At 31.7% G+C, this 27,281-nt stretch overlaps 1 protein-coding gene across 1 annotated transcript in view; it reads left to right on the plus strand.

Moving 5' to 3' along the window:
• Positions 1–27,281, plus strand: part of LOC126761650 (uncharacterized) — a 63,558-nt gene that overhangs the window by 27,627 nt on the left and 8,650 nt on the right. Inside the window, 1 exon segment of the mRNA XM_050478004.1 lies at positions 11,660–11,772. Within this exon segment, the coding sequence (XP_050333961.1) occupies positions 11,728–11,772 (45 nt within the window). The 5' untranslated portion in view covers positions 11,660–11,727.

Below are 27,281 nucleotides of genomic sequence, written 5' to 3' on the forward strand. Positions count from 1 at the left end.
TTATATTATATATGTATGTTTATGTTTTTGTATTCAATGTTTAAAATATTAAATCTTAAAGGTCATAAATAAGTATGTATAAGTAAGTGTTGATTGATTGCTTGTCCAAACTTTACCGTTTAAGTAGAGTTGCCACTATTTTTTTTCAAAATAAAACTTTTTTGATTTTACTGCGCATTCTTTTCATACCAAGCTCAACCAAAAATGGTAGAAATCAGCAAGCAAGTGCAACAAATTTATGCGCATAAACTGACAACTGATTGTTCGTAAGAAAGACACGACCTACAGAGTTCTGCGCATGGAATTTAAATATATATGTTTATAAACATATGTGTGTGTAAGAATTTGTATATGTTGTTAAACAGACAAGATTGATGAGCCCAAAGCATGAAAATACATCAATGCAGATTTAAATTCATTATAAATAAACGAAAAATGCAAACAAAAGAAAACTGAGTAAAAAGCATACTTTAGTACAACTACTATGAATTAAGTTTATATTACTAAATATGTATGTGAATGTACCTCAACTATATTTGTGTCCATATACACACGCATAAATTACGCAAGTGACGCATCGACGGTGGTATTTATTGTTGATGTATTAATAACTTTTGTGTGGGTAAAATGCTAAAGTCAAGGCTTCTATAAAATAAGAGACAAAAAAGTGGGCAAAAAGTAACTGCATCATAAGTACTTAAGCGGTGCAAGGTACTAGTAAAATACAGGATGAGCTAATTAGACTTAATAGTTTACTATAGACTACATTTTCAACTGTTTTGGATTTATTTTGGGTAGTCATATACATACATATGTATTCAACTGTAGGCTAGAATTTCCAAGTAATCAATAAATGATGAGCGTATTTTTAATTAATATAAAATGTCATGAAATCGAAATTATATTTGGATTTGATTTATAGACATTGGGGCAAATAAGATTTTAGGGCACAAAAGACTTAAGCAACGAACTCGCTTGCGCATCTTTATGAATCGCATATGACGAGCGCTTTTGGCTGTGAACAAATTTCGGGAAAATTTTTAATTTTTGAAAAAAAAAATAGCTGTGAACAAATTTTTTTAATTTTGAAAAATATTTTATTTTTTGAAAAAATATCTTAGTTTTTGAAATAAAAATTTTATTTCTAAATTAAAAAAAAATTAATTTAGGATAAAAATTTTAATTTTTGAAAAATATTTAAATTTTGGAAAAATATTTAAATTTTTGAAAAATATTTAAATTTTTGAAAAATATTTAAATTTTTGAAAAATAATTAAATTTTTGAAAAAATATCTTAGTTTTTGAAAAATTCGTAGTTTGTTAAAAAAAAAAAAATAGCTGTGAACAAATTTTGAAAACAAATTTTATTTTTGAAATTTTTTTTATTTTTGAAAAAAATTAATTTTAAATTAGAAAAAAAATTTAATTTATTATAAAAACTTTAATTTTTGAAAAACATTTACTTTTTGAAAAAAAAAAATTACCTGTGAACAACTTATGATTATTAGTTTTGAAATAATTTTAATCTTAGTTTTTGAAATAAAAATTTAATTTCTAAATTAAAAAAAATTTAATTTATGAGAAAAATTTTAATTTTTGAAAAAAATTATAGAAAAAATTATTTCTTAAAAAATTTAATATTTTAAAAAATTATATTTTGAAAAATTTTAATTCCTGAAAAATGTTTAAATTTTCTCATATAACTTCATCATTAGCTGTAAATAAGAATTCAAATTCTAGCAATCAATATCCATAACAAAAGCTTTCCTTGCTCCACAGTTAACCATGTTCAACGTTTTCACATTTTTTATTCCTGTTGTTGTAATTGCAAAAACGTTGCGGTCGTTGATGATTTGTAGCTACAACCCATAAGTGTACAACTGCAACACAGGACACGCAGTTCCGTAAAATAGAATCACTTAGCACGCTGCAGTATGGAGTTAACTAGAGTAAAGCAGTGGCGTGGCGTTGGATAAAAGTCATTAGTAATCTGAAGTTGTCGCGTTAACTTCACTGAATTCTTTCGAATACAACAACATTATGCGCATGATAAAATAAACAAAAGTTTTCAAAAAACAACAACAACATATTTAAATAGCAAATGCTAGGTTGTTGACAGTAAAACGCGTATTGAAGTCGAAAAGGCAAAACAAGCAGTGCTAAAGTCTGTTTGGCTTGTATCTTTGTTATTATTGTAATGTAACGCATAAATTTGTGCGCTCAAGTGTGACATGTACGCGTTGGGTGTAAAAAAAAATTTACAAAATATACATATGTGACTGAAGTGTGTTGCACGCAAATATGGTCGAAAACAAATGTTGGCACGTACTCTTTAGGTTTAATTGCTGGTGATATTGTGCGCCTACTTGTATAAGTGCGTTGAAAGGCGGCAATAAACTGTGGTTTGAATTTTGTTGTTCTGTTTTCTCATTATTGTGCACATACTTACATGTCCATTTCGGTTACAAAAATTAAAAGTGAATTTTTTCAGCCAATTCAAGTGTACCAAAAAAGGAAAAAAATTAAAAATAAATGTCAGTAGTGCACTGCAGTTCAAGCAGGCAAACAGTGTGTTACAGTGAGTATGCGAGTGAGTCATGCTTTAAGTACTTAAAAATGAAATTTATGCGGATAGTGTTAAACTTTAGTTTAGACTCATCCGGTATTCTTACTGCGTCTATAGCAGTAGCGCCCTGTAGACTGCTAGTTTAGGTGGGTTCTTGATCCATCAGCACCCCTTTCCTTTTTATGTTTTTACGAATCATTACCTATGGTGATGTTGACGCGCCCTTCGGCGTCCTCAGTGCTGCTACCGACTACACTCTAAGCCGAGACATTGATGCCCTCGTTTCGGTTTTTATTGAGATCAAACGCAAACTCGAAGGAGAAGAAACACCGTCATGCTGATCATGGACGGTGTTTCTTTGCTCCTATTCTCCCAAGAAACTGGGGCTTTCCAACTTTCTAACTTCGGTGCGATCTCCGCTGGTTAGGTGGCCATCTTCTCCTCGTTACAGTCGCTAACAGCAGGCCTGATCTGAAGGAGGGTTTGCTTTAGGTGGTAGTTTTTGTTTTTGTTGTTGTTAAGGTTTCTGTTTTTGTTTTTGCGTATTTATTCTGTGTCTTACGACCTAAACATATCATTAAATAAAGTTATTTTTAAGCAATTGGTATCAATCACCATTTTGTTTTCAGTCACACTTTTTTGGAATGCTTCTTTTAATTATTACTAAATTTTACATTTTATTGCCACGTTGAAATTTCATATTCATATTTTTACTCATACTCCACCCAGTTTATGTAATTCAATCACAACATTTCGTTTACGATTTTGTTCACACATTTTTATGGTTTGTTTCTTGAGTCATTCACTTTGCGGCCTCATTACGTGTCACAGACGCAATGCTAATGTTGCTTGTAGCATGCGATTTTTCGAAGTTGTTGCAATATTTTGTGGTTTTTCTGTTATGCTTTTTATTATTCTTTAAGCTGTTATGCTTTTGTATTTATTTTTATGGTTATTTCGTCAGAAACAATGCAATTATTGTCACCAGTTAATCTGCGGGCGCCAAAAGCCACTTGAAGTGTGAGAAATCTACGATACAACAAAAGCGCAACAAATGGTGTACTGTCGAATTTTTGGCATCTTCTCATTTTATTTTTTATAGCTATACGCAAACTATAAACATTATAAAGAGCCGCGAATCTTTGGTTTGCTGGTTTCACTCAACTTCTAAAGGTTTTCCGTTTCCATTAAGTTCCGTAGAACACTTAAAAAAAATTCTTTGAATTATTGGAATTAAAAACAAAAAATTTTTTTATTTTTCACCAATCTATCATTATATAAAAATTTAGTATTCAAAATTTTTTTTTGTACCAAATAGATAAAATTTCGACCCATCAACACAAAAAGTGTATGTTTCTGTAGTAACTCTTTTACTACCCAACAAGAAAATTACTTATCGAGCAAACGCAAGTTCACACCATAAATCAAAAAACAAACAAAAATAAGCCTAACATCTAATGCGTCTCACTTTATAAAACCTACGCCACAAAGTGCAACAAAGAATGACGAAAGTGTAAGCAACCAAATAACGCAAGAATTCACTAGAAATGAGTATAATTTACGAAGTCAAATTGAAAGCGCAAAAACAACGCCAATTGCATAATCAGTTTTATGCGCCACATAAATCAAAAACCAGTCACGTTTCGATAGTCTGAGTGGCGCATGCGCGACGCAGTACATTTATATGCCAATCAAGAAACCACTCTTGCTTATTTTCAATTACAGTTTTCATTTTCATGGCAACTTTTTCGTGAATAAATTCTGAGCGGCAAGTACATACATATATGGACATACAATTATATCCCTGAAAGATTTGCGTATATGGCGAATTTGATATTCTTGTAACTGGTTTGGTAACTTCTCAAACGCAATAAAGAAAGAAAAAAACATTAAGAAAGAAGTAGAAAAAAAGCTGAGTAATAATGATAAAGGTTTCTGTTGCTTTTTGATTGCATTATAAAAATTATGGTTGTAATAATGGGCGAAGTTGTGGAAGAGATTGAGAAAAACAACCTTTTAAGTAGCTATAAAAGGAATTTCACTTTCCACCGACGTTCTGCGGCAAGTTAATTGACCCAAAAGCACGCTTTCTCAGTGATTTTTAATTAATTAAATATGTGTTTGGATATTGTAGAAGTATGTAATAAAAAAATTTAAAATTGATAAAACGGCATAGTGGGTCATTGAGTTTAATGCCTACAAAAGCCAAAAGCAACGAACTTGATTGTGCATTATGAAGGTTGATTGGTGGGCATTGCAAAAGAAACTGCTACATACATCGATTGTTTTGAAATTTGCAGCGTATATTTATACATGTTTCAAGAATACAAAGTGAACTTTTTGAGAAAAAATTATATCTTTTTTGAATTATACGAGTACGAGATCCCCAATAGCGCTAAAAAGGAGTCCGCCACTGCAGTATTGATTCTGCGCTTCTCCGTGAATGAAACGTAAAAATAAAAAAATCTAGTAATTAGAAGATATTCTCCGTACAATGACTTACAAATGATCAAAAAAACATGAAAAACTGACAAAATGGCGGAGTCTTTAAAAAAAATTGTTGGTCTGTTTTGGCATGACAAAATTCGATTTCTGATGAAAAATCGATAGGTCATTGTGAGTAGAAGAATTATATAAAAAATGGGTAGAAAACAGGCATTTTATGTTAATCAGGCATTTAATGTTTATCATTTGTCTAGTTATCATTGCAGCAAAATTTAAGAAAGCTGTTTAGAGAAAATAAGTTTAAAAACAAATAGATAAAACTGATTGAACTGATAGCTTACTCTTTTTATGGATGTAACTCAAAAACTATTTAAGACAACTATTTGAAATTTTAGTATGTTATTTTCAAAGGTATAAACTATCAAAATACGAAAAAACAAAAAAACAAAAAATAAAATGGATTTTTAAAAATTTCAACTTAGGTGTATATTTCACTGCATTTTTATTTAATTTTTTAAAATTTAATTACAATAATCATAAACTCATTTATCGCAATGTTTTAATTGAATTTTCCTCGTATAAATCAATTTATTTAATTATCTGCTCTACTTCGCTTGCATCTTATAACTTCAATTGACAGCGTACTTCAAGGGTACCCTAAATCTTTTAATTTTATTTGAACCTAAATTCTATCAATCTAGATACTGTCAGCTGTAAAGCTGCTTGTGTTTCTTAATAGTTTTTTTTACATACTTTTAGTCCATTTTATGCAATGTAAAAAATCGGCCTTGAAATGTTTTGCTTCGCAAGCAATTATGCCCAACACATTAGAGTCCGTCTTCATTACTTTAAAAAAAGTAAGCATGTATATAAAGATTCTTCTATCGATCATTAAAGTGCCGCTTAGCAGCAAAGGCGTGTATTTATCGTAGTTGTAATCTTAAATGCCTACTCGGCAGCTTGACGCGCAGCTGTGCTGCAAATAGCTGTGGTAATGGTCAAATGTTGTAGATGTGTTGGTAAATTTGCTGGACGTGACTGGCTTGGAATTTCAATGAAATGTTTAAACCTTTTTCGTTGCCAATAACTTTGCTGCTGATAAACTTTTCAGGGTTTTAGTGACGATTATTTAAAACGAAGCACAAATAAATTTAAAATAATAATAAAAGTAAAAAAAAATGCATTATTTATAAAAACAAATATTGTTAAAAATAATACACAATGTTTCTGAAAAAAAGAAATAAAAATCCATTTTTTTTTATTAAAACATATATATTGTTAAAAATAGTTTTTAAACATTTTCTGAGTGTACAATTATTTTTCAAAAAAATAGAAATAAGTTTTTATAATGTAATTTATTTTTCTTTTATGAAAAAAATATTATTTCAGCTTGAAAAAATGTTTAAACATTTTCTGGGTGCAATTATTTTTTAATTTTTTTTTTTTTTTGAAAGCATTCTAAAAAATAAGGTTTTCATAATTAAAAAAAAATTAAATTTATTTTTAACCTTTTATGAAAGTAGTAAGCTTTATATAGTATTTCAAAGAGCTTTTAAAATAGTTTTTAAACATTTTCTGAATGTACAATTATTTTTCAAAAAAATATAATTTTTTTTTACCTTAGGCATTCTAAAAAAATAAGGTTTTCATAATTAAAAAAAATTAAATTTATTTTTAACCTTTTATGAAAGTAGTAAGCTTTATATAGTATTTCAAAGAGCTTTTAAAATAGTTTTTAAACATTTTCTGAATGTACAATTATTTTTCAAAAAAATATAATTTTTTTTTTACCTTAGGTATACTAAAGAAAACGTGATCAGTTATTTTGTGGAAATAATAAATATCCGAAACAGAAAAAAAAACATCAATAGCGCTATATTTATAGCAAAATTGATTTAATATTAATGTCTAATTCTTTTAACTGCGCTATATATATGTATATATATCCTAGTTCAAAATTCGCATGATGCGCAGACATCCTAAACGATTACTATTCCTCTTGCATTTAACAAGTGAACACCATCTGCCATCGCAAAGGACCAAATTGGTCTCTGCGTGAGTTATTAACCCACCAGATTAACCTAACCTATATATATCGAAGAGGGATTCATTGGTTTTAAAATAACTCTACTATATTTATGTATATTTCAAATCTTATGTATGACCTAAAATTTAATTTTTTACATTTCATCTATAAAAGAGTGTTGAGAGGCAAAATGCCGTGAAAATTTAATGCTTTTTCACGCTTGAATCAATAATTTGATGCTGACAACAAGGCTTAATTATTATTTTGACGCTTTTAAAGCATTTATAGTAATTTAAAATTTCATTTTCCTCAATTAATTTATGTCGAATGCACAAACAAAAATAAACATTTCAGTGCCAACTACAATAACACTTGTATCTTTTTGTTCTCTTTTTCATTGCAGTTGAAAAACAGTTTGAATGCAGCGGTTGCATATAAAAGCGGTGACATTAATTATGGCAGACAGTGGAAAAATGACAATCAATGAAAGTGAAAATGCGGAAAGATAAACAATTTAATTGAAAGGCATTCTTATTTACATAATAAAAAGGCAAAATGGTTAAACGATGCGCCATGCGCGGTGTGCTTTAGGATTTATATGGTTGTATTGAATGCAGCAATGGTGCAGCTTTATAAATATATCGAGCTTAGCATGACAGGAAATTATTTGTTTGGACTAAAAATAATGTGGAGTAAATGAGAGACTCATTTTATAAAGGAAAACTGTTTGTTTAGTTAAAGAAATAACTGAAATTTTATATAAATACTCCTAGCTTGAGTATCACTTGTCGTTAATAAGAGAAGACGCCGTTAAACGAGATGCTATAATACACCGTATGATACACCTGTGAAAACTGTAAGCATTAAGTTGCTGAATTTTCAACATTTATGCTTATTATCTCGATGTTGTTGAAACTTATGCAATTAAAAATGTATCTAACAAGCTATGAGAGCGCAGTTTTATTACTAAAGAATAACCACAACACTTGGTATAATCAGAAATGTATATCTATATCGGCAAAAACTATACTTTTAAAAAATAATAAGCTGCAACTTAGCTTAAATAGTATTTGATATGAAATATGCACACAAGAGCAAAGATAATTTCGTCTCAGTAAATATGCTTAAGAAGTTCCAGCTGCGTAAGAGTGTCAAGTTCTACGCTACAGATGAAGAAAACTGCGCACACCTCTAAAGAAGTACGAAACATAAAAGCAAACAGAGTAGGAAAACAATAAAATTGAAGACTTAAATACGAATTGCAGCTGCGCGAAGTGAAGCTTAAAAAAGAAACTATAGACTTACAGCAATCAACAAAGCGGCGTGGGAAACAAAAATTTGAAAATAAAAGCCAAGTATAAGAAAATGAATTATAACTGAATAAAATCACATTAAACGAAACATAAATTGGGGGCAGATAGTTGCTTAAGGAAGATGTTGAGACTTTCAAGTCAATAAACAGAGAGTTAAATGTGGCTGCTCTACGAATACTTATATAAGTGTATTAGCGAAAGTCTATACTTAAGCGCAAAATAAGGATTTTCTAACAAATTTTAATAATCTTTTTTTATATATGATCTCTTATAAGATGATGTGTTTCAAAGTTTTATAGAACAAAATGGCACAAAAGTTTACCACACAGATTTTGAAACACAGTTCCCATATAAAAAAATAAAATAAAATAAAAAATTTGGCAAACTCACGGTATATAAACACACACACACCACTGAAGTCTTCAACCAGTGCTAAAACAAAGAGAAGTGAATTCAAAAAAAAAAGAAAACGAAAAACTACCAACTTATTATAGCAAAGCAAAACGTTACAGCGTTAAACTTACGAAAAACAACAAAAAATTACTACACTCCTGTGTGCGATGACTAAGCAATGGCAGCAACAATGCACATACAAGTGGAGCAACATGCGTGGCTGACAAGTTGTGAATTTGGTAGCAACAATGCTGACAAATGTTGAAAGATGAGTGATTAAAATGTCACTTGAAGTTGCGCAGCAGTTAGTCGCCGTGCGATAAGCAGCACTTACAAAACAACAACAACAAAAACTGAAAAGAAATATATAAAAATGGAAAAAAGAAGAAGAGAAGCTGTAAAAGAAGTAGAAAATTGAAAATAAAGAATGGTACAAAAAATTTTGACGCATTGCTTTGCGCGCATGCAACAGCAACCGAAAGCCGTATAACAACAACAACCAAGAAAAGATGATGCCACAAGAAATCTTGCGCGAAAAAGCAACGCAAAAAGTTAGCAACAACACTTGCAATATAGTTACAAACACAAAACTAATAAATTGACAACAACAATCACTTCATTCACATCTAAAGACATCAGTCACTGACTGACTGACTGCTGCGCCGCGGCGTTGCTCAAGTAGAATACGCTCAAAGCGGCCAACGACAAGCAGTAACGCTTGCGGCAATGTATGAATGAATAAATGAAACTGCAATGAAAATAACAGCAACAAAAACATTACGTAGCAGCAGCAACTAGTGATGGCGACAACAATAACAATAAATTATAGAACGGCAGTGAAAATGTGTAGCGTAAAAAAATTGAATTTCTATTGAAACGCCGTACTGGAGATGGGTTGCGCTGACTGAATTGGACAAGCAGAAAGACAGACGACCGGATTCAGTTCAATAGTCATTGAATAACTGACTGGTACGTTGTCTGTGCCTTTGTATGTAGCTGCAAGCGAAGAAAGTTTACAGCGGGAGTGGTATACTCGTATCTACGGGTGAAAATAAAATTTGCATAAAAAACAACACATTATCTAAATGTGATCACAGTAATATAAAAAAAAGATATTTGACTGCAATGAGGCTATAATACTCTTCAGAGATACATTTTCAGCATAAAAGGCTATAAAATAATGTTTTAGCTGATTTTGATAGGTCAGTTTGTATGGCAGCTATATACTAAAGTGGTCCGATTTGAACAATAAGTTCGTAGATTGTATAGTAATCGACAATAATAATCCATGCCAAATTTTGTAAAGATATCTCTTCAAACAGAAAAGTTTTCCATAAAAGGTTTAGAGTTTGATCGGTCAGTTTGTATGGCAGCTATATGAAAAAGTGGTCAGATATGGGCCACTCCGACAAACTTCCTGGTGAGAAAATGATGTGTCCAAAACTTCGTACCGATATCTCAAGAAATGAAGTGTTAGTCCGCGTATATATAGAGAGACGGATATGACTTAATCGACTCAGCTCATCACGCTTATCATTTATAACTTATATATTATATATACATATGTATATCTATTTGATTAATGATCAAACCTAAGTCTTGTATAGTAGTTAGGTTACCATAGATGGTTAGATTAGATGGCTGATCCTTCAGCGTGGCAGAAGAATCACACTTAGACTGCTGTGTTTAGTGCTTTATGAACTTGTATATTTTTTATAGTAAATATGCGGCTAATACTTTCTCATATATATGATTCGAAATTCCAAAAAAATAATTTTTTTTAATTTTTAATTTTTTTAGTTTTTATTTTTTTTAATTTTTAATTTGTTTAATTTAAACTTTTTTAATTTAAATTTTTTTAATTAATTTTTTTTGAATTTAATTTTCTTTTTATTTTAAATTTTTTTATTTTCAAAATATATTTCTTTAATTTTCAAAATTTTTTTTTTTTTTAATTTTAATTTGTTTTTTTAAATTTATTGAAATATTTATAGAAAATTTGAACTTTTCTGCACTCATCACTTCCAATTACCCGAATTAACTGCACTAATTAATGATCGTAAAACTTAATTAATTGAAAGAGAAATTGTTTTCACACAAAAACAACAATAAGCGCAGTGATAAAATCAGTAAGCAATACGCAGGGAGAAAGGTAGACCCAAACAAGAGAAAAGTTCACCAAACCATCAAGTTTTTTCGGACAGGCCCATAAATCATATATCGTTAAACGTATGCAGAGATACAACAACTAACCAAAATAACAACAACAAAAATAAACAACCACACCACAACGTTTATTGAACTCTCTACGCTGCATTTTTAGAAAAAGAAAAACTTCATTAAATTGGTAGTCGCCTTTTATGCCCAGTTAAGGAAATAAAAGTCAAGCGCGCTTAATAGCCAAGGTAGCGGCAGCAGCCTTAGCAGCCAACGCCACAACAGCAACAGCATCAATTACAACAACTACAACTATAGTAAAAGCAACAGTAAGAAATGCCTCAAGCGCTTCAGCGCGCTTCCCAGAAAGGCCAACGGTCTACAACGCTGCAGACGGAAATCACAGCAGCGCCGGCGCGCACGACTTTCGAAAGTGAAATACAAACGCATACAAACAAATGCAAGCGAAAAGCACATGCACACACATAAGCAAAGAAATGTATACATGTATGTGTGTGTGTGTATAGAAACCAATTGAAAGTGAATTTATGTGCACCAAAGAGCACGCAGTGAACTTTTTTAACACGAACTTGCAAACATTTAACACAGACAGAGTTAAATAGTGCAATAATTTTAGGTGTCACTAAATGTTTGTTTATAATATTTTATGGTGCACACACGTTTGTCGCGAAATTGTGTGTTTACAGTTTTTTTAATTAAATCAAATTTCATTTTTTCTTGCGTGCTTTTGGCACTTAGTTGGGTGTTGACAACAAAAATTACAATAACAATAATAAGGAGTAGCGGTGCGGGTGAAGGCAGCAAAAATGGAGTCCGAAGAAATAACCAAAATGGTGGACGGCGTTTATAAGGTAGGCTCAGTGCGCTTAATTTAAATGTAATTAATTTTTTACAATGCAAAAATAAACATGTTTAATTAAATTAATTAAAGTAAAAATTTACAATTTTTTTGTTTTTTTTTTAGAATTTTAACAAACACAATGACAAAGTTTATTTTAAAAAATTTGCTGTATTTTTAATTATTGACTCAATTTTAATTATAATTTCTTTTTTACAATGAAAAAAATTAATGGAGTTAATTAAATTAAATTTTGTTTAATTTGAATTTTTGAAACTGTTAGTTTCAAACAATGTCGTCGTTATACGCCACTTAAGAAGAAAAAGTTAGTTTCAAACAGTTTATTTGCGATTTTAATTATTTTTTTAATTATTTGGAAATAAAAATTAATTAATTAAATTAATTAACAAAATTAACACGAAACTGATTTTTTTACAAAAAGTTTATTATATATATTTTTAAATTATTTAATTAATTTTTAAAAATTAAAAAAAAAACTTAATAAATTTGTTCCTTTTATATTTTTCGTTATTTTATTGATATACAATTTATTTATACTATGTGTATATGTATACTTAACATGAATATTTACATTAGGATGGGTAAAACAAAAAACAATTTTTTCGCTTGGTACTCTGAAAAGTAATTTTTGGAACAACTTTAAAAAAATCTCTCTAAAGATGAGCTCTTACAGTTTTCTATCTTTTTTCATATTATTCGATAGAAAAATACATATCTCGCTTCCAACTACTTGAAAAAATATCTCGGTTTAAAAGTTTTATAGGAAATAACGTTTCTAACGATTTTTTCGTAAACCTAACCGTTTAAAAGATGTAGAGCATTAAATTTCAACCGTTAATAGCTGCCCGTTACAATTAATTGCTCATACTTGGAAAGACTTTCTTGGAGGTCTTAGAACCTATTTTTCAAAGTACCAAAAATATTCGTTTTTTAACCACCTTAATCTATATATACATAAATTTACTACTTCCACTCCTCCAACTTTACGGCAGCTCACTGTCAAACTGCTGCTTGGCACTTTTATGGCAACCAAGCTGCTTTGCTTGTTGCGGCTTTCCGCTTTTATCATAGCTTGTTTTGGGGGAAGCGTAAATAATTGGCAATTGTTCGAATATTGCAGGATGTTGACTGAGTTTCTGTCGCTGCAAGCTAGTGAAAGTGAAAAAGTGGTTGTCACAGCCTATTAAATTTTAAGACGTGAAATTTCATGTAAATAAACACAATTGGCTAAAAAATTGCATAAATAAAGTATAAATCAACTAGCTTGAATTAGTTACTGGACGGAAATGAGCATGTGCAAAGTTTTGGATCGGAGCAACGGATACACATTTTTAAATCGACAAAGCTTGTCACGTTAATGATTTATATATGTATTTTGTAAGGTCTACTATGTTTTCTTTTGGCCTTTTGCATCGTTTATTTACAGATCAATGCAGAAATTTTTAATGATACTGTGAATATAAAGCTTTTCAGTCATAGTCACTTCTAAAAAATTAGAATTTTTATCAATTTGAGGTCCAAAAAGGCCTTAAATAGACATCAGATCGTAAACAGTTTTTTATTTCAGTTTTGTTATTTTATATTTTCTTTCCATGAGCTTCAGCCTACTATAAATTTCTTACACTTTTTACTACTTTCTAAAAAGGATATATTATCGTTAAATTAATGCTTGATTTATTAAAAAAAATTACTCGTGAAAAAAATTTATTTTCTATAGCTGCCAAATTGCATGTCTAAACACATATCCTAACTTCTTTTGCTAATGAATAACTGGTTTCCTACGTTTGACCATATCAAAACAGATATTAAAAAACATAGCCACCGGCTAAAATTGTTTTTAAAGTAATTTATGCGCATTTTTGTTAAAATTCAACTTGATTTGCCTATTGCCATTACGGCTGGAAAAACAGAAGTGGTATGTCTAAAAGACAAATTAGCTATGATAAAAAATGCAACTTAATTTGATTTATGAGCGCATAAAGAGACAAGCTATGTATAAATAATTGGGTAAATTAAGATATCAAAATAAAATTATAATTGAGGGGTAGCCGCACATTATTAAAAATTATTTATATTTTTTTTTAATTGCTTTATGTCTTTATGCAATTATGCAGATTTGCTACCTGTAAAAGTTATGCTTGCAAATTAATTGCCAGGCAGGAAGTGAGCGCATGCTGTTAGATTACCCCTATGGAGGTAATAGCACACACATATTCATCATACGCCACGTATTACGCGCGTTCGTTTCCTGAGTCTTCTGAATTAGCTCGCTAGCTGTAAGCAATGGTAATGCAATGTAAAGTTTCACAGCAACAACAACTTATAAAATTATGTAAATTCACGCAGTTTGCCCAATTGGCGTAATTTCAATAAAATTGTAATAAAATAGCAACAACAACTAGCACAAGCATAGTCAAATTCGCACTCGCACTCGCTCAACTAAAAAGCGCGAAGTGGGAAATAAGAAATTAGCGAAATGCCTAAAATAACACAATCAATTTATGCAACTTGCTGTCTTACTTGCCAGCAAGCAACTTGCCACATTAGTTCAACTAGTTGTCACTGCAAGTGTGGTGGCAAGTGTCGGCTTGCGGCTGCATAACTGTAGAGAAAAAGCTGTTTGCTGCTTGCTGCTTAAATGCTAAAATGCGCGACAAGATTTCCGTAATATGATGCTGCCGCGAACTAAAGCATTTTGGTCAAGCTAGCGGCAAAATACAAGGCAGCTAACTGTTGTAGCTGTGAGGCGGCTGACAAAATTATTTGCAAACTTATTGCATACCCCTAGCTATAGTTCGTGGCTGTTGCGGTGCTTAGCGCAGTTAATTTCAATATTTTTGTTTTTCACTCAATAAAATACAAAATGCAACAACTCCATGTTTGTTTGCGTATATTGCCGCTGTAAAAGAAAAAGTGGTTAGTTGCAACAGTGAGTTGCAGGCATTGGGTGTTGTGCCGTTGAGTGCAGCTACAAAAATTCCAAAAGTTTCTTGCATAATCCCTAACTGAAGAAAACTGGGAAAATGAAAATAATAGCACAATAGCAGTGATGCGCCGCAGTTGAAGAAGACTCAACATGTATGCGGCAACAGTACTCGCTCGCCATAAATGCGATGGCTAGGCTATGCAGACATTCATACTCGTGCTGCTTGTGCGCTTTTGTAAAATTCAATGATATTATCGTCTGGATGCATATATGTAAGTGCTTATGACATAGTTTTGAAAAATACTGTAGTTTGGAGTTACTCGTACCATAAACATATGACAATCTTCAAATCTCTTTTAGATATGGAAAAGTGGCGAATTTGTCATTGTACGAGTTTTATGCATTTTTTTTATTGCTGCTGAGTTCAGAGAGAAGCAAATAAATAAAACAGGAGACAACGTTAACTGCGTTTGCATTGAAACTATAATAGCCTCCACAGTGGCATTCCTTATAGCATAAAAGGGTACAAAAGAATCAAGATAAAGGATTTTGAACGACCATATTGTATTGCAGCTATCTGCTATAGTGGTTTTAACTGAAGAATTTGTTTGGAGATCATAGCGCTGCTTTGAATAATAAACTACGTCAAATATTGCGAAAATATCTTGCCAATTAAAAAAGTTTTCCTTCAAGCGCTAATTCTGATCGTTCAGTTTGTATGACAGCTGTATGCTATAGTTATCCGATATCGACGGTTCCGATAAATGAGTAGCTTCTTGTGGAGAAGAAGACGTCCGCAAAATTTAAAATCGATATCTCATAAATTTAAGGGCTTATTTGAGTGTCTACAGATAGGAGGACTTGACTAAATCGACTTAGCTCGCCACGCTATTCCATATATACTTTAAACGGTCTCCTAAGTTTCTTGCTGGCTGTTTCTGACTTTATGGCAAACTGGATATTTTTTTTTTTTTTAATTTTGTTTATACATTACAACTAGTTCAAATAAGAAAGAGCTAACAAGCAACTTGAATATGACTTAAACGTATAATTACAAAATTACTATGAGAGTATTGGCTAATTTGAAAGAAATTGTTGGATGACCTTCTTATTGTTTTCGTTAGTACATCCCCAGAGTTGTGCACCATAGCTACATATCGGTCGGAGTATTTGCTTTTAGATAAGTAACTTATTTTCGTTGGATAACACAGATTTGTTACCGATTAACCAATTATAATTTTTGAGTGGGTGTCCAGCTACTTACGTTTGTTTTCTACGTGAACTTTCCACCGTAGCTTAGAGTCAAGCGTCATTCCTAAGTATTTAGTTGAATTAAAGTATGGTATTCGTGCACCGTCTATGAAAATTGGTAAGTGCTGTATCTTGTTGTATGTGAAAACAAGTGTTGGTACTCTTCAAATTGGATTTGATGCCTTAGAGGACTGTACACAGAGCTAAGTGAGAGCGGACTTTTAACTCCGTAAATAGTCACTGTTGTAGCTTGAAACTTATCAGTTGAAAGTTTTTCTTCCTCAAAATGTTTAATCGTATTTTTTATTAATATTGCGCTTCCGCCACGGGTGCAATTGCTAGGATGAATTGTATGGTAAGTTTCATAGTTTTTAATTTTAAAATAGGTTTGTGACGTAAAATGTGTCTCCGATATCATGCATACGTCAACATTTTTCAGAAGTTCAGTTCAATATAATTTCGATTGTCTGGTGGATATGGTGCTTGAAAATCGTCAGGCTAGTGTTAGAGAAATTTTTGAAAATTCACAAAAAAAAATTTAAAACTGTTTTTAAAAAATGAAATTGAAAATTATTAATTTTAAAAAAATCGTAAAAAAATTTTAGAACTATATTTAATATGATAAATTGAAAATTATAAATTTTAAAACATTACAAAAAAATATTTAAAACTATTTTTAATATTAGAAATTGAAAATTATCAATTTTTAAAAAAAATTAAAACTATGTTTTGAGAAATTGAAAAATAATAATTTTAAAGTTTTTTTGTGATTTTTTTAATTGAAAAATTATTTTTACCTTCTATCACAAAATAATGCCGCAAAATCAAGAATATACTCACAAGTTTTTTTAAAATTTCTTATTTTTTACAGTTAAAATTTTGAATTAATCCTTAACAGTTTGATATAAAAACTGTCTTTCAAACTGGTGCAAAATGTAGCAGCCATATTAGTTAAACACTTACGAAATTTTCATAGAAGTCCAAACTAAGCGGCAGTTGAGATCATACTGATTACAAACTTGTTTATGTTATATATCAAAAAAATGGGCTTGTCTCCTAAGCAAAGATAAAATAGTAAATGAAAAAGTTGTTACTCGCTTAGATAACGCTTACACAGACACTGACACTGCGCAATAATATCCGTTATAATACCCACACGTTGCACAATTAAACATATAATTAAAGTAAAAAAGTTGTTTCTTCATTTTTATGCATATGCCTGTATTTATATACAAATAAGCGTTAGGTACGAAGGCATGAAGACGTATTTAGATGTGGGTTGCTGATTGAATGCATCGCGTGATAAGTTTGCAGACACATAAAAAAGTTTTTGAATAGCGCAGTTGATAAAATGTGTGTTTGTGAACAATTTTTTATTATTGCTGTGTATTTGGATAGCAAAAGGTTTATAGGGCTCACTTTATACCAAGAAAAATATACATGCATTTGTATAAAGTTCTTATTGTACTCTTATTATATGCACTTCTATATATAATACTGACCATGCACAATATGCTGGCAAAAGCAGTAAGCAACAAGAAAGTTGGGCTTAAAGAAAACACAGTAAGAATGGCAACTCGGTCACGCAACATGGCAGTGTTGGCATCGGAAGCAAAAACTGGGTTGGGAAGGTAGGGTCCAAACAAACTGTTGAACAAAAGCATTAGCTCTTTGGAAGACACATAATGCGAGTCAGTAAAAGTATGCAGTAAAAGCAATTTAGGGAAACCCTCTAAATGCCGAACTGTTACAAGCGGAACGATTCACACTGTGCCAGAAACGAAGTGGTAAACACACGCACACCCTCATATACATACATATGTAGAGCCAAGCCCAGTTATAAAAAACAAAAGGAATATGTAAACAGACAAACAACTGCCCAACTGAGCTGACAGCCAAAGAAAGAAGGCGCTTTATATTGTGTGGCCGCAAATTGGAGGGAGCGGCAGTGGTGAGGGAGGTGTAACCACGTCCTATAGGCTGCATGCGGTGCAAAGTCTAAAGGGTTAGCAGACAACACTAGCTAAGACACATTATGTGTGGGCATGTTGAGTATTTCGTATGAGCAAAAAAAAAGAAAAAAATTAATTGCAACACCAATAAACTATTACCAACTAATTGTGAAAGATATGTTTGTAGAACACACGCGTATCAAGCACGCACGCACATACGTACGCGGATTATGCAAAATTTATATATTTACTCGTATGTATGTGTGCAAGTACCTGTGCTTTGCTAGCAATGGCATTTCAAAGGTTTCTTGGTCAAAGAACTGCTGCAGCCAAGCCCATAAGTGCATAAATTTGTGCTATCGCTTATAGCTACATATATAAAATATATGCATGTATGTACATATGTATGCGTTCAGCTAAAGCAAAGTGTGGCAGCTTAGCACACCTGTGTGTCGTTCTTACGTACAACAAGTGTTTTGGTGCAGAAAAGCTTTGCTATTTTTTTTCCTTGCTTGGTATACATACATATCAAAATATTTTTTTGTCTTATTTTGCGGTTTATGCGCACAAAAAAGTTTTTGCAACCGCCTGCGGTCAGCATAACTAACGTTTGACTTTTCTCTTTACTCGCTCATTCACTCAGCGTCGATACGTTTGCTGTCGTGCTTCCGCTGCTGGTTTAAAGTGACGTTGATGAGTCTGTCATATTGATTTGTATATGGGAGTGTGTGGCCTGCGGCATGCCACAGGTATGCGAAAACCGTAAACGAGTGTGCAAAATTATACAGGGTAGACGCTTTATGAATATGGGATTTTTGAAAATATAGTATATATATTTTTAGTGAAAGAATTTGATCTTTTATTTCAAAACGGAGATAAAGGCTGGATAGTCTGAGTTACTAAGGAATGTTTTTTTTTTATTTAAGAAATTTTTCAGTTTTAAATCATACTGAACTGAGTTACTTCGGAAAAAGTAAAGGTTTCTTCAAATTTTAGACATTTGTGCTAATTTTTTAATAATATGCATGGCGATTTTCGAAACTATATGTATGTATATATGTGACTTGGTCTACGAAAAGGGAGCTAACGTGCGAAAACTAGTTTTCTGGGAAAAGCTGTTAAAAATAATCGTCAGTTTCTCGTTATCTCATTAATTGTTCTCCTTTTTTTTGACACCTAAGCCCCCTTTCCGTAGACCAGGTCACATATAGTATAATTTTTCGAAATTTTACTCGAATTTCTACTCAGTGGAAGCATAGCAGCCTTAGCTGCTTCAGAACAAATGTTAAATGAAAGAATTTTTCAAAAACATTTTGAGTGTTTTAGAACTTAATTGATTCAGTGTTGCCAAAATTCATATTATCGCTGTAGTCAAAAAATTTCAAATGTATTATTTGATAGCAAAGTAATGCTAGAGTTTCCCTCAAACTTATGCTGAGCGTTGAATACATTTGCTTGCTGCTGAAAAATTTCCTCCTATATATCAAAACTAACCTCTCATGAAATTCCATAAATGTTTTTATAAGAGTCACCCATATTCACTACTAAATATAGGTTAAAACCGCAGCAGTGATACACGCAAATAAACAGGCCTCTTCTAACTAACGTTTTGAACGCCGCTTGAGCACTCAGAAGCTACTTGTTTCGACTTAACACAGAAACTAATAGAATTTGAAACAAAAAAACAATAAGAATTGGAACTGTGCTCAATTGGTGAAACCGCACGTCATTGCAGTGGTAGACTTGCATGTAAACATATGCTGAGATGCACATATATTTACTAAAGAGCCAGATACAAAATTTATACGTGCACTTATAGACTAGGGAAACACTATTATGGGTTTTTAATGAATATACTATACTTGTATAGTTGAGAACTGCGCAGAAAGGCAAGTACGCGGCTGTTTTCTTTATGCTATTTTAACACTTTTGTTCCTAGTTATTCTCTTTACTATGCACTTTTTGGAGTCTTTCCTGCTTACTGCCTTTTTGCATTACACCGAAGCCGATTGGCACCGAAAATGCGGTCAACCAGCACTTAAAAAATTAACAGGCTTCAAATGAGAAACAAAACGTAAAGCAAAAGCTGCAAGAGCGCGTATAGAGTTTTAAGGTTGTGTGGCGCACATTAGAATTGCGACCATGTAGTCATATACTTGTGTGTGTGCGTATATTAAGTGCAGTACCACTAGCTACAAATTTGAATGGCATTTTCGGTTTTTATGGGTGAATGGCGTACTTAGTGGCTGCTATTAAAATTCAGCTAGAAAAATTTGCTTTGGTATGTGTTCAAAAATTGTTTGCATGCAAACAATTGTTTTAGTAACTACTATTTCAACAACTTCTATGCGTATGCTTCCTGAATGTGAGCGCTATGACGTCTGTTTGTAGCATCATGCCATTTTTGGGGATAATAAAATGCACTATGATGAGATGCTTTTTTAAGTAGAGAGAAATACATATAAACATTTTGTTATTTCGCATTAGACGAAACTAATTTAATATAAATAGTGCTAATTATCAAAGATATAAAGTGATAGAAAATCTGTATAGGTATGATATTTTGATAATATGAGTCAAATATTAAGCGGTACAGCTAGTCGAGAGCCTTAAAAACAGCCTAACGTTGACAGCTTTTTCTGTGAATAAGAAAAAGGGAATTGAATTTCTCTCTTTTAGCTAGGCCAATATTCAGAATTTTTCAGAGGGGTCCTAGAAGACCCGCAGTAATTCTCGGACTCTTTCATAAGACGTATATGTAAATTGTTTGCAAATGGTACTTATCAAAAACGTTAAATTTTTCATCAAAGAAATTACTATGAAATCGTTTATAGAGGAAAACAATAATAATAAAAAATATATAAAAGATATTTAGAATAAATGTAAAATTAAAAGAAGAAAAATAAATATAAAAATAAACAAAAAAATATATTTGTTTATTTAATGTAAAAAATAAGATTTTAAAAAAAAATTATATCTAAAAATTATTTAAAAAATTAAATATAAAAAACAAAAGAAATTTATATAAAAACAAGAAAAAATGTTAGCTTCGGCTAAAGCTAATATACCCTTCACAGGTGCATTTCTTTTAGTAACTATGTGTCCAGTTTGTATGGAAGCTATATGCTATAGTAATCCGATCTGAACAATTTTTTCGGAGATTATGTTATTACCTTAAGCAGTAATCCACGTCAAATTTCGTGAAGATACCACGTCAAATGCGAAAGTTTTCCATACAAGCCCTTGATTCCGATCGTTCGGTTTGTATGGCAACTATATGCTATAGTGAGCCGATCTGAACAATTTCTTCGAAGATTACATTGCTGCCTTAGAAAATAATCTATACCAAATTTCGTGAAGATACCACGTCAAATGCGAAAGTTTTCCATACAAGAACTTGATATCGATCATTCAGTTTGTATGGCAGCTATATGCTATAGTTAACCGAACTAAACAATTTCTTCGAAGATTACATTGTTGCCTAAGAAAATAATCTGTACCAAATTTCGTGAATATATCTTGTCAAATGCAAAAGTTTTCCATACAATAAGTTGATACCGATCATTCAGTTTGTATGGCAGCTATATGTTATAATGGTCCGATATCGGCAATTCCGACAAATGAGCAGCTTCTTGAAGATAAAATGACGTTTACAAAATTTTAAAACGATATCTTAAAAACTAAGGGACTCGTTCGTATATATACAGACAGACAGATAGACAAACAGACGCGCATGGCTAAATCGACTCAGTTCAACATTTTGATCATTTATATATATACTTTATAGGGTTTCCGACGCTTCCTTCTGGGTGTTACAAACTTCGTGACAAATTTAATATACCCTGTTCAGGGTATAATAATAAAAAAGGGCCATGAAGCTGTAAGTAAATTTTCTAGGCGATACGTACGATATACTCTGAATACCCAGCCCCGAGTTTAAAAAGTGCAGTTTTGAGACTGACTGATACGAATGCTTCGATAATACAGCGAATTATCACACTTAAATCAAAATTTATTTTTCTGTAATATTTATAAAAACGCTAGGCTAGCCTAACTCTTTTAAAATTACGCGAAACTAAGCCATTCAGTATTCGTTATTAAAAAAAAAAACAAAAAAAAATATTTTATTAACTTAACTAATTTTTTACTATGTTTAAAACACAGATTTATTAGATACTAGCTACCTACATTCTTATGCAGTTAAATGTCTTACTTTTAATACAGTTACCCTACCTACTTGAGCTTTTCAACATACCGTTTATACATATAAACAAGCACACAAAAAAATACCACTAACTTCAGCTGTCACTAATTACTTGAAAATTACAATTTTCCATGCATAATCAAGTAATTTCATTCAAAATCTGGTTTTATAAATCAATGCTATCAATGCTGCCGCACAATTTCCACATTGCCTTAAATGCCATGCACAAATTTTCCACAGACGCTGCGAATACAAATTCGTTTTAGGCTATGCTTTGTAGCTGAGTTTTCATACAACATATTTTTCTAATTGGCATTCTTGCGGCTTGCAGAGCAGCAGCAACAACAAGCAATGTGATATTTAGAAAAACTAGGCGGTAAGCATTTGGTAGGTGTGTCCCTGGCCTGTGCGCCGTCGCCAATGTAGCCATTAGCCGAACAGGTTTGTTGCTTAAGTCTTTCGTTGCAAGTTGCAGTCAAGTTGAGCTCAATCATTGAATTCCAAAGCAAGCGGTAGACGTTAGAATCAAAGCGTTTAGTTGATTACGGTGCACACACATACATACACGCATGTGAATACACACATATAAATATATATGTATATGTAAGATGTATATATGTACGTGTATGTATGGCATTTTAGTATGCAATTCAATGCTATGCCAGCTTTTGCTTTAGCCACCATATCAGTTGGCAGCTATTGTGGCATTTGTGGAAAGTGGTATGCGCGTTGCACTACAATAAGTTGTATGCAACTGAAATTTATTATAAGTTAGTTTGACTTTTCTAAAACTTTACGCTTTGCCACTGTGTCTTAACTAGGGTAAGTGTATGGGCTTAGTGGCCTGCAGGCTTTGCATATGCGCATGCCACACATTCCCTTTTGCCGCATAATACCATTCACTCGTCGCTCAATGAAAGTGTTAGACCAAGTTACGCTCACACACATATACATATACATATATGTACTATGTTTTATGTGGCCTGTCAGTGAGGCCACGGTAGTCGATAGCCACGAGGCAAATTGTCCGGTTAAACTGCAGATATTTTAACTAGATAGCCATCACTAAACCGGTTGCACACGTATGCATAGCAGTTCATGTGTTGTTCTTGTAATTGCGCAACTAATTATGGCTCGTAAATTATCTTGATGTAGCTGCAAATAAAAATGCATATCCAGTAATGGTTTTATGACTTTTTTTGTGATTGTTGCTTTGTGAATGGAAAGTGTAAAGTGAAATATTAAAAAAAAAATGCTGAAACGAAGGGTACTATACCGTTGCTAATTATTGGAGTTTGCATTTTTTAATACATATTCATTAGTATATTGCCGGAAAGTAATCAATCAATAACTGTTGACAGCATTCTAATTAAATATAACGGTGGTTTATATAATATCTACGCCAATAAAGAAGAAGAAGAAGGTTTTTGTAATATTTCACTTCAAAGTTTACATAACTTTTGCTTTCAATACTTTCTCGCTTTACAAAAATTTGGTTTCCAACTCAAAATTATCATCATCAGAAGGCGATAGCTACCTTATTTTGCTAAAATCTGTAACGGATTATACCAGTCTCTTATATTTATACCAGTTGTTTGTTGGAATTGCTACAGTTTCTAGTATTTATACTAGTATATCATACTAATATCAGTCTCCTATATTTATACCTGTTGTTTTTTCTATAAAATCTTTATAAAATGTGCGAATCGAAGCGATTTTATCATTTTCTGGTATTTATACTAGTCTCTTATATTTATACCAGTTTGTATTTATACCAGTTGTTGGTTCGATTCGCTACTGTCTAAACTTTCACAAATTGAAGCTACTCGTTTTTTCCGACAGCTATCTAATGAAAGATTTATTTCAAATTATACGTATTTTATTTGAATGCTATTTTTACCTTCAAGTTTAAAGGCATATATTGTACATTTGTGTATTTATTTGGTAGCCTATGAAATTTTCTTCTGCTTCAGAAATCCCCATTCGATAAGATATTTCTTGTTGACTGCTAACAACAAAAACACTCCCCACTCCCTTGAAACTGTTAGTTGCAGCAGAAACCCTCAACACTCGCATGAGGCTCAGAGATTCAGCAGCTGTCTTAAGAATAAAAAAGTTTTTGGTACACACTGCATTACTGCGCTCCATACAGTGCTATCTGCCTTCCATTTTGTTAATAAAAAATATACGTTAAATAAAACTGTTTTCATAATAAATTATTCCCTGAAAAGGAGGTCAATTGCGGTCAAAATGAAGCCTTTGAAATAGCAATATTACACAAATTTGTCAGAAAAGATAAAAACAATGCAAAAAAAAGCAAAAAGTACCAAAAAAAAGAAAAAAATACAAAAAAGTGCAAAAAATAAAAAGGAAATAAAAAAATGTGAAAGAAATGAGTACAAGTTAATAAAGATGATGTCAAATCGAAATTACACTTAAAACTCACTGTCAATGTTACGCGTACGAGCGGCGCTGCCACTTATATACACACACCGGCAATAAAATAAAAATATATGCACAAATAAATACGCGACTTGTTGTCATATTCGCACAAGCAACGGCACAAACGGCACGTTCATGAACGAATTAATTGCAGGCTGACAAGTATTTTGTAATTAAATTTGTAAAAAATGACATCATACATGCGACTGCGCAACAAAGACAGGTTAGGCGGGCAACATGTAGCACGAGAAAACGTCGAAGAAGGCGAAGAAGCTGAAACAATTGCACTAAAGTCGTAAAAACACAGGCAATAAAATAATTTGATAGCTGTAAACATTTAAGCGCGCCGATGAATTAAAATTTGGAGACAGCGAAAAATGTAGCAACACACACAGCACTGCATGGCATGACACAAAATAACACGCAATCAACGTGCCACAAAATTTAACAACATTTTGGCGTTAATGTGGCACAAATGCAATAGTAATAGTGTGGTGTGGTTTGTTATTATTTGTTGTTGTTTGTTATTAGTTGTGGCGCTCGACGACAATTTAATAGGTTTGGCCGCGTTTAAAGCGTTTTCAGCCAAATAATTTTTGTGTCGAGGAAGTCAGCAGGCGGAAAATGAGGTGATAAATGGCGGTTGGCCAATCAGTTGCGTGTAAAAAAGTAAAAAATAAAAAATGTAAGCAATTAAATAATGATGATGGGAAAAAGTGCTAAAAGTAATGATTTTTTATCTTTGATAGATAAAAAATATTTAGAAATATTTACTGTTTTGAATAGTAAAATATTTCATCAATAGAAAAAATAAAATTATTGATTTTTGGATTTGAAATAATTTGAAGCAGTACTAATAAGGAAGAGCTAAGCTAAGCTGCAAGCGAATATTTTGTACTCACGCAATTTTAAAATTAAGAAGCCTCCCAGTTTGAGCAACATATCGCGAAAAAACTCGATTTTTATAACTTGCAAATGGATATAACCTCTTCATTGAATATTCCTCTTTCGTTTCATTTAGCTTTCGCTTTAGTTTTGGTTTCAATGACTACTTCAAATTTTTAAATGAGTGACGTTCATTGTTTTCATTCCTCTGGTAGTAAAATATAATGCCAATATTTATTTTCCTTTTTGCAATTATTTATAAAAGTGCTAAAAAGCCATACAAATTAAGTGACAGCTCATCAATGGGTTGTCATTTAGTTAAAAAAAATTCCGCACAGCCGCCAAATGCTTTCCTAAGTACATACCATTCACATCTCATAAACAATTTGCAGTCATAAATCATTAACATACTCGCACAATATCAATATTCATTTGCCGCATAACACATTCCAAGCAGAAAAGCAAAGCGTAATTTGTAAATAAGTACCTATATGCTTAATTAGCCGCCTGGTTGCGCTGGTCACCGCGCATGCGCGCATTTGCGGCTTAAACAATAGTTTAATTGTTTTGCAAAGCCATGTGAGTGCGAGTAGCAAAACAAAAAAAAAAAAATATATATATATAAGTGCACACATATGCATGCATTGCTATAAATGTGTGTATATGTGCGTTTATGTGTCTCGTTTCCGCCTTTCAAATATTTCTCTTAGCAATCTTTGGTTATTTAATCCTAAACACCTACAATAAACGTGTAAAATTTAAAATAAAATAAAATATTGAGGCATGTTGCAAAAGTAAACAAATCAAATAACACTTTTGAATACATTAGACAATGACAGCGTCTCAAGTAGCGGATATGATGTATGAAGAAATAAATTAGCACTAACAAAAAATGTTAGAAGTAGATTTGTGGGGGGTTTTTGACATTCTCTAGAGGAGATTAGTCACACAGTTTAGTTCAAATAATCATTAGTGTGTAGTATACGCTTGTCTTTCTGTATTACATAAAGTGAAAATATAAATTTTGAAGAATAAATTAAGAATTTTAATATCATTAATAAAGTCTTACTATTTTTTGCCCATTGCTATTATGCCAAGGTGTGAGAAATATTTGTTATAGATCATAAACCAATTGCATGCTATTGCAATGAGTAATCATTAAATGGCGATTAGCATAGTATTTTAGTTAAAGTGCAACCTACTCATAACTATTAATAAAAGTCACGACGTTCTAGGCGTGTATGGCATGTCAATGCGCATACCATAACTATTTGCATACAATTGTGATAAAATGGAATTTATAATTACTTATATGTCTGAAAAAATAAATAAATAAATAATAACAATATTTGTTTACTAAATCGATGGAAATGATTGGTGCATAAGTAATGACGTTATGAATCTCAGTAGTATGGGAAACCAGCTAACACCAGATTTCTTGAATAAGGGAGAGAATTTAATTGCGAATACTCAATTAAAAAAATTGAATAATTGAATTCCTGCTTGTCAACACTTATTTGAATGAAATGCATTGTAAACATAAAGGCTGACATCTATAGTAGTGTTAATATACTATAATATAGTATTAATATTACTAATAATATAAAGCGCCTAAACCTCTAACTGGTTTTCACAAAATAAAGAAACGTTTTGCATTAAAATACAAATGCCAATAATATTACTTTTTTATTGCGGCGAAGCTTTTATCCTACTTTCTCATTAAATATCAATAAAATCTAAAATCCACATACATATACCACACAGCTGCATGTTTGTATGTATACTTTTATATGCCATATCTTTAGCAGTATTTCCTACATACCACTAAATTCACTTCAAAT

Source organism: Bactrocera neohumeralis, chromosome 6 (genome assembly GCF_024586455.1).
Source record: "Bactrocera neohumeralis isolate Rockhampton chromosome 6, APGP_CSIRO_Bneo_wtdbg2-racon-allhic-juicebox.fasta_v2, whole genome shotgun sequence".
Taxonomy (NCBI): domain Eukaryota; kingdom Metazoa; phylum Arthropoda; class Insecta; order Diptera; family Tephritidae; genus Bactrocera; species Bactrocera neohumeralis.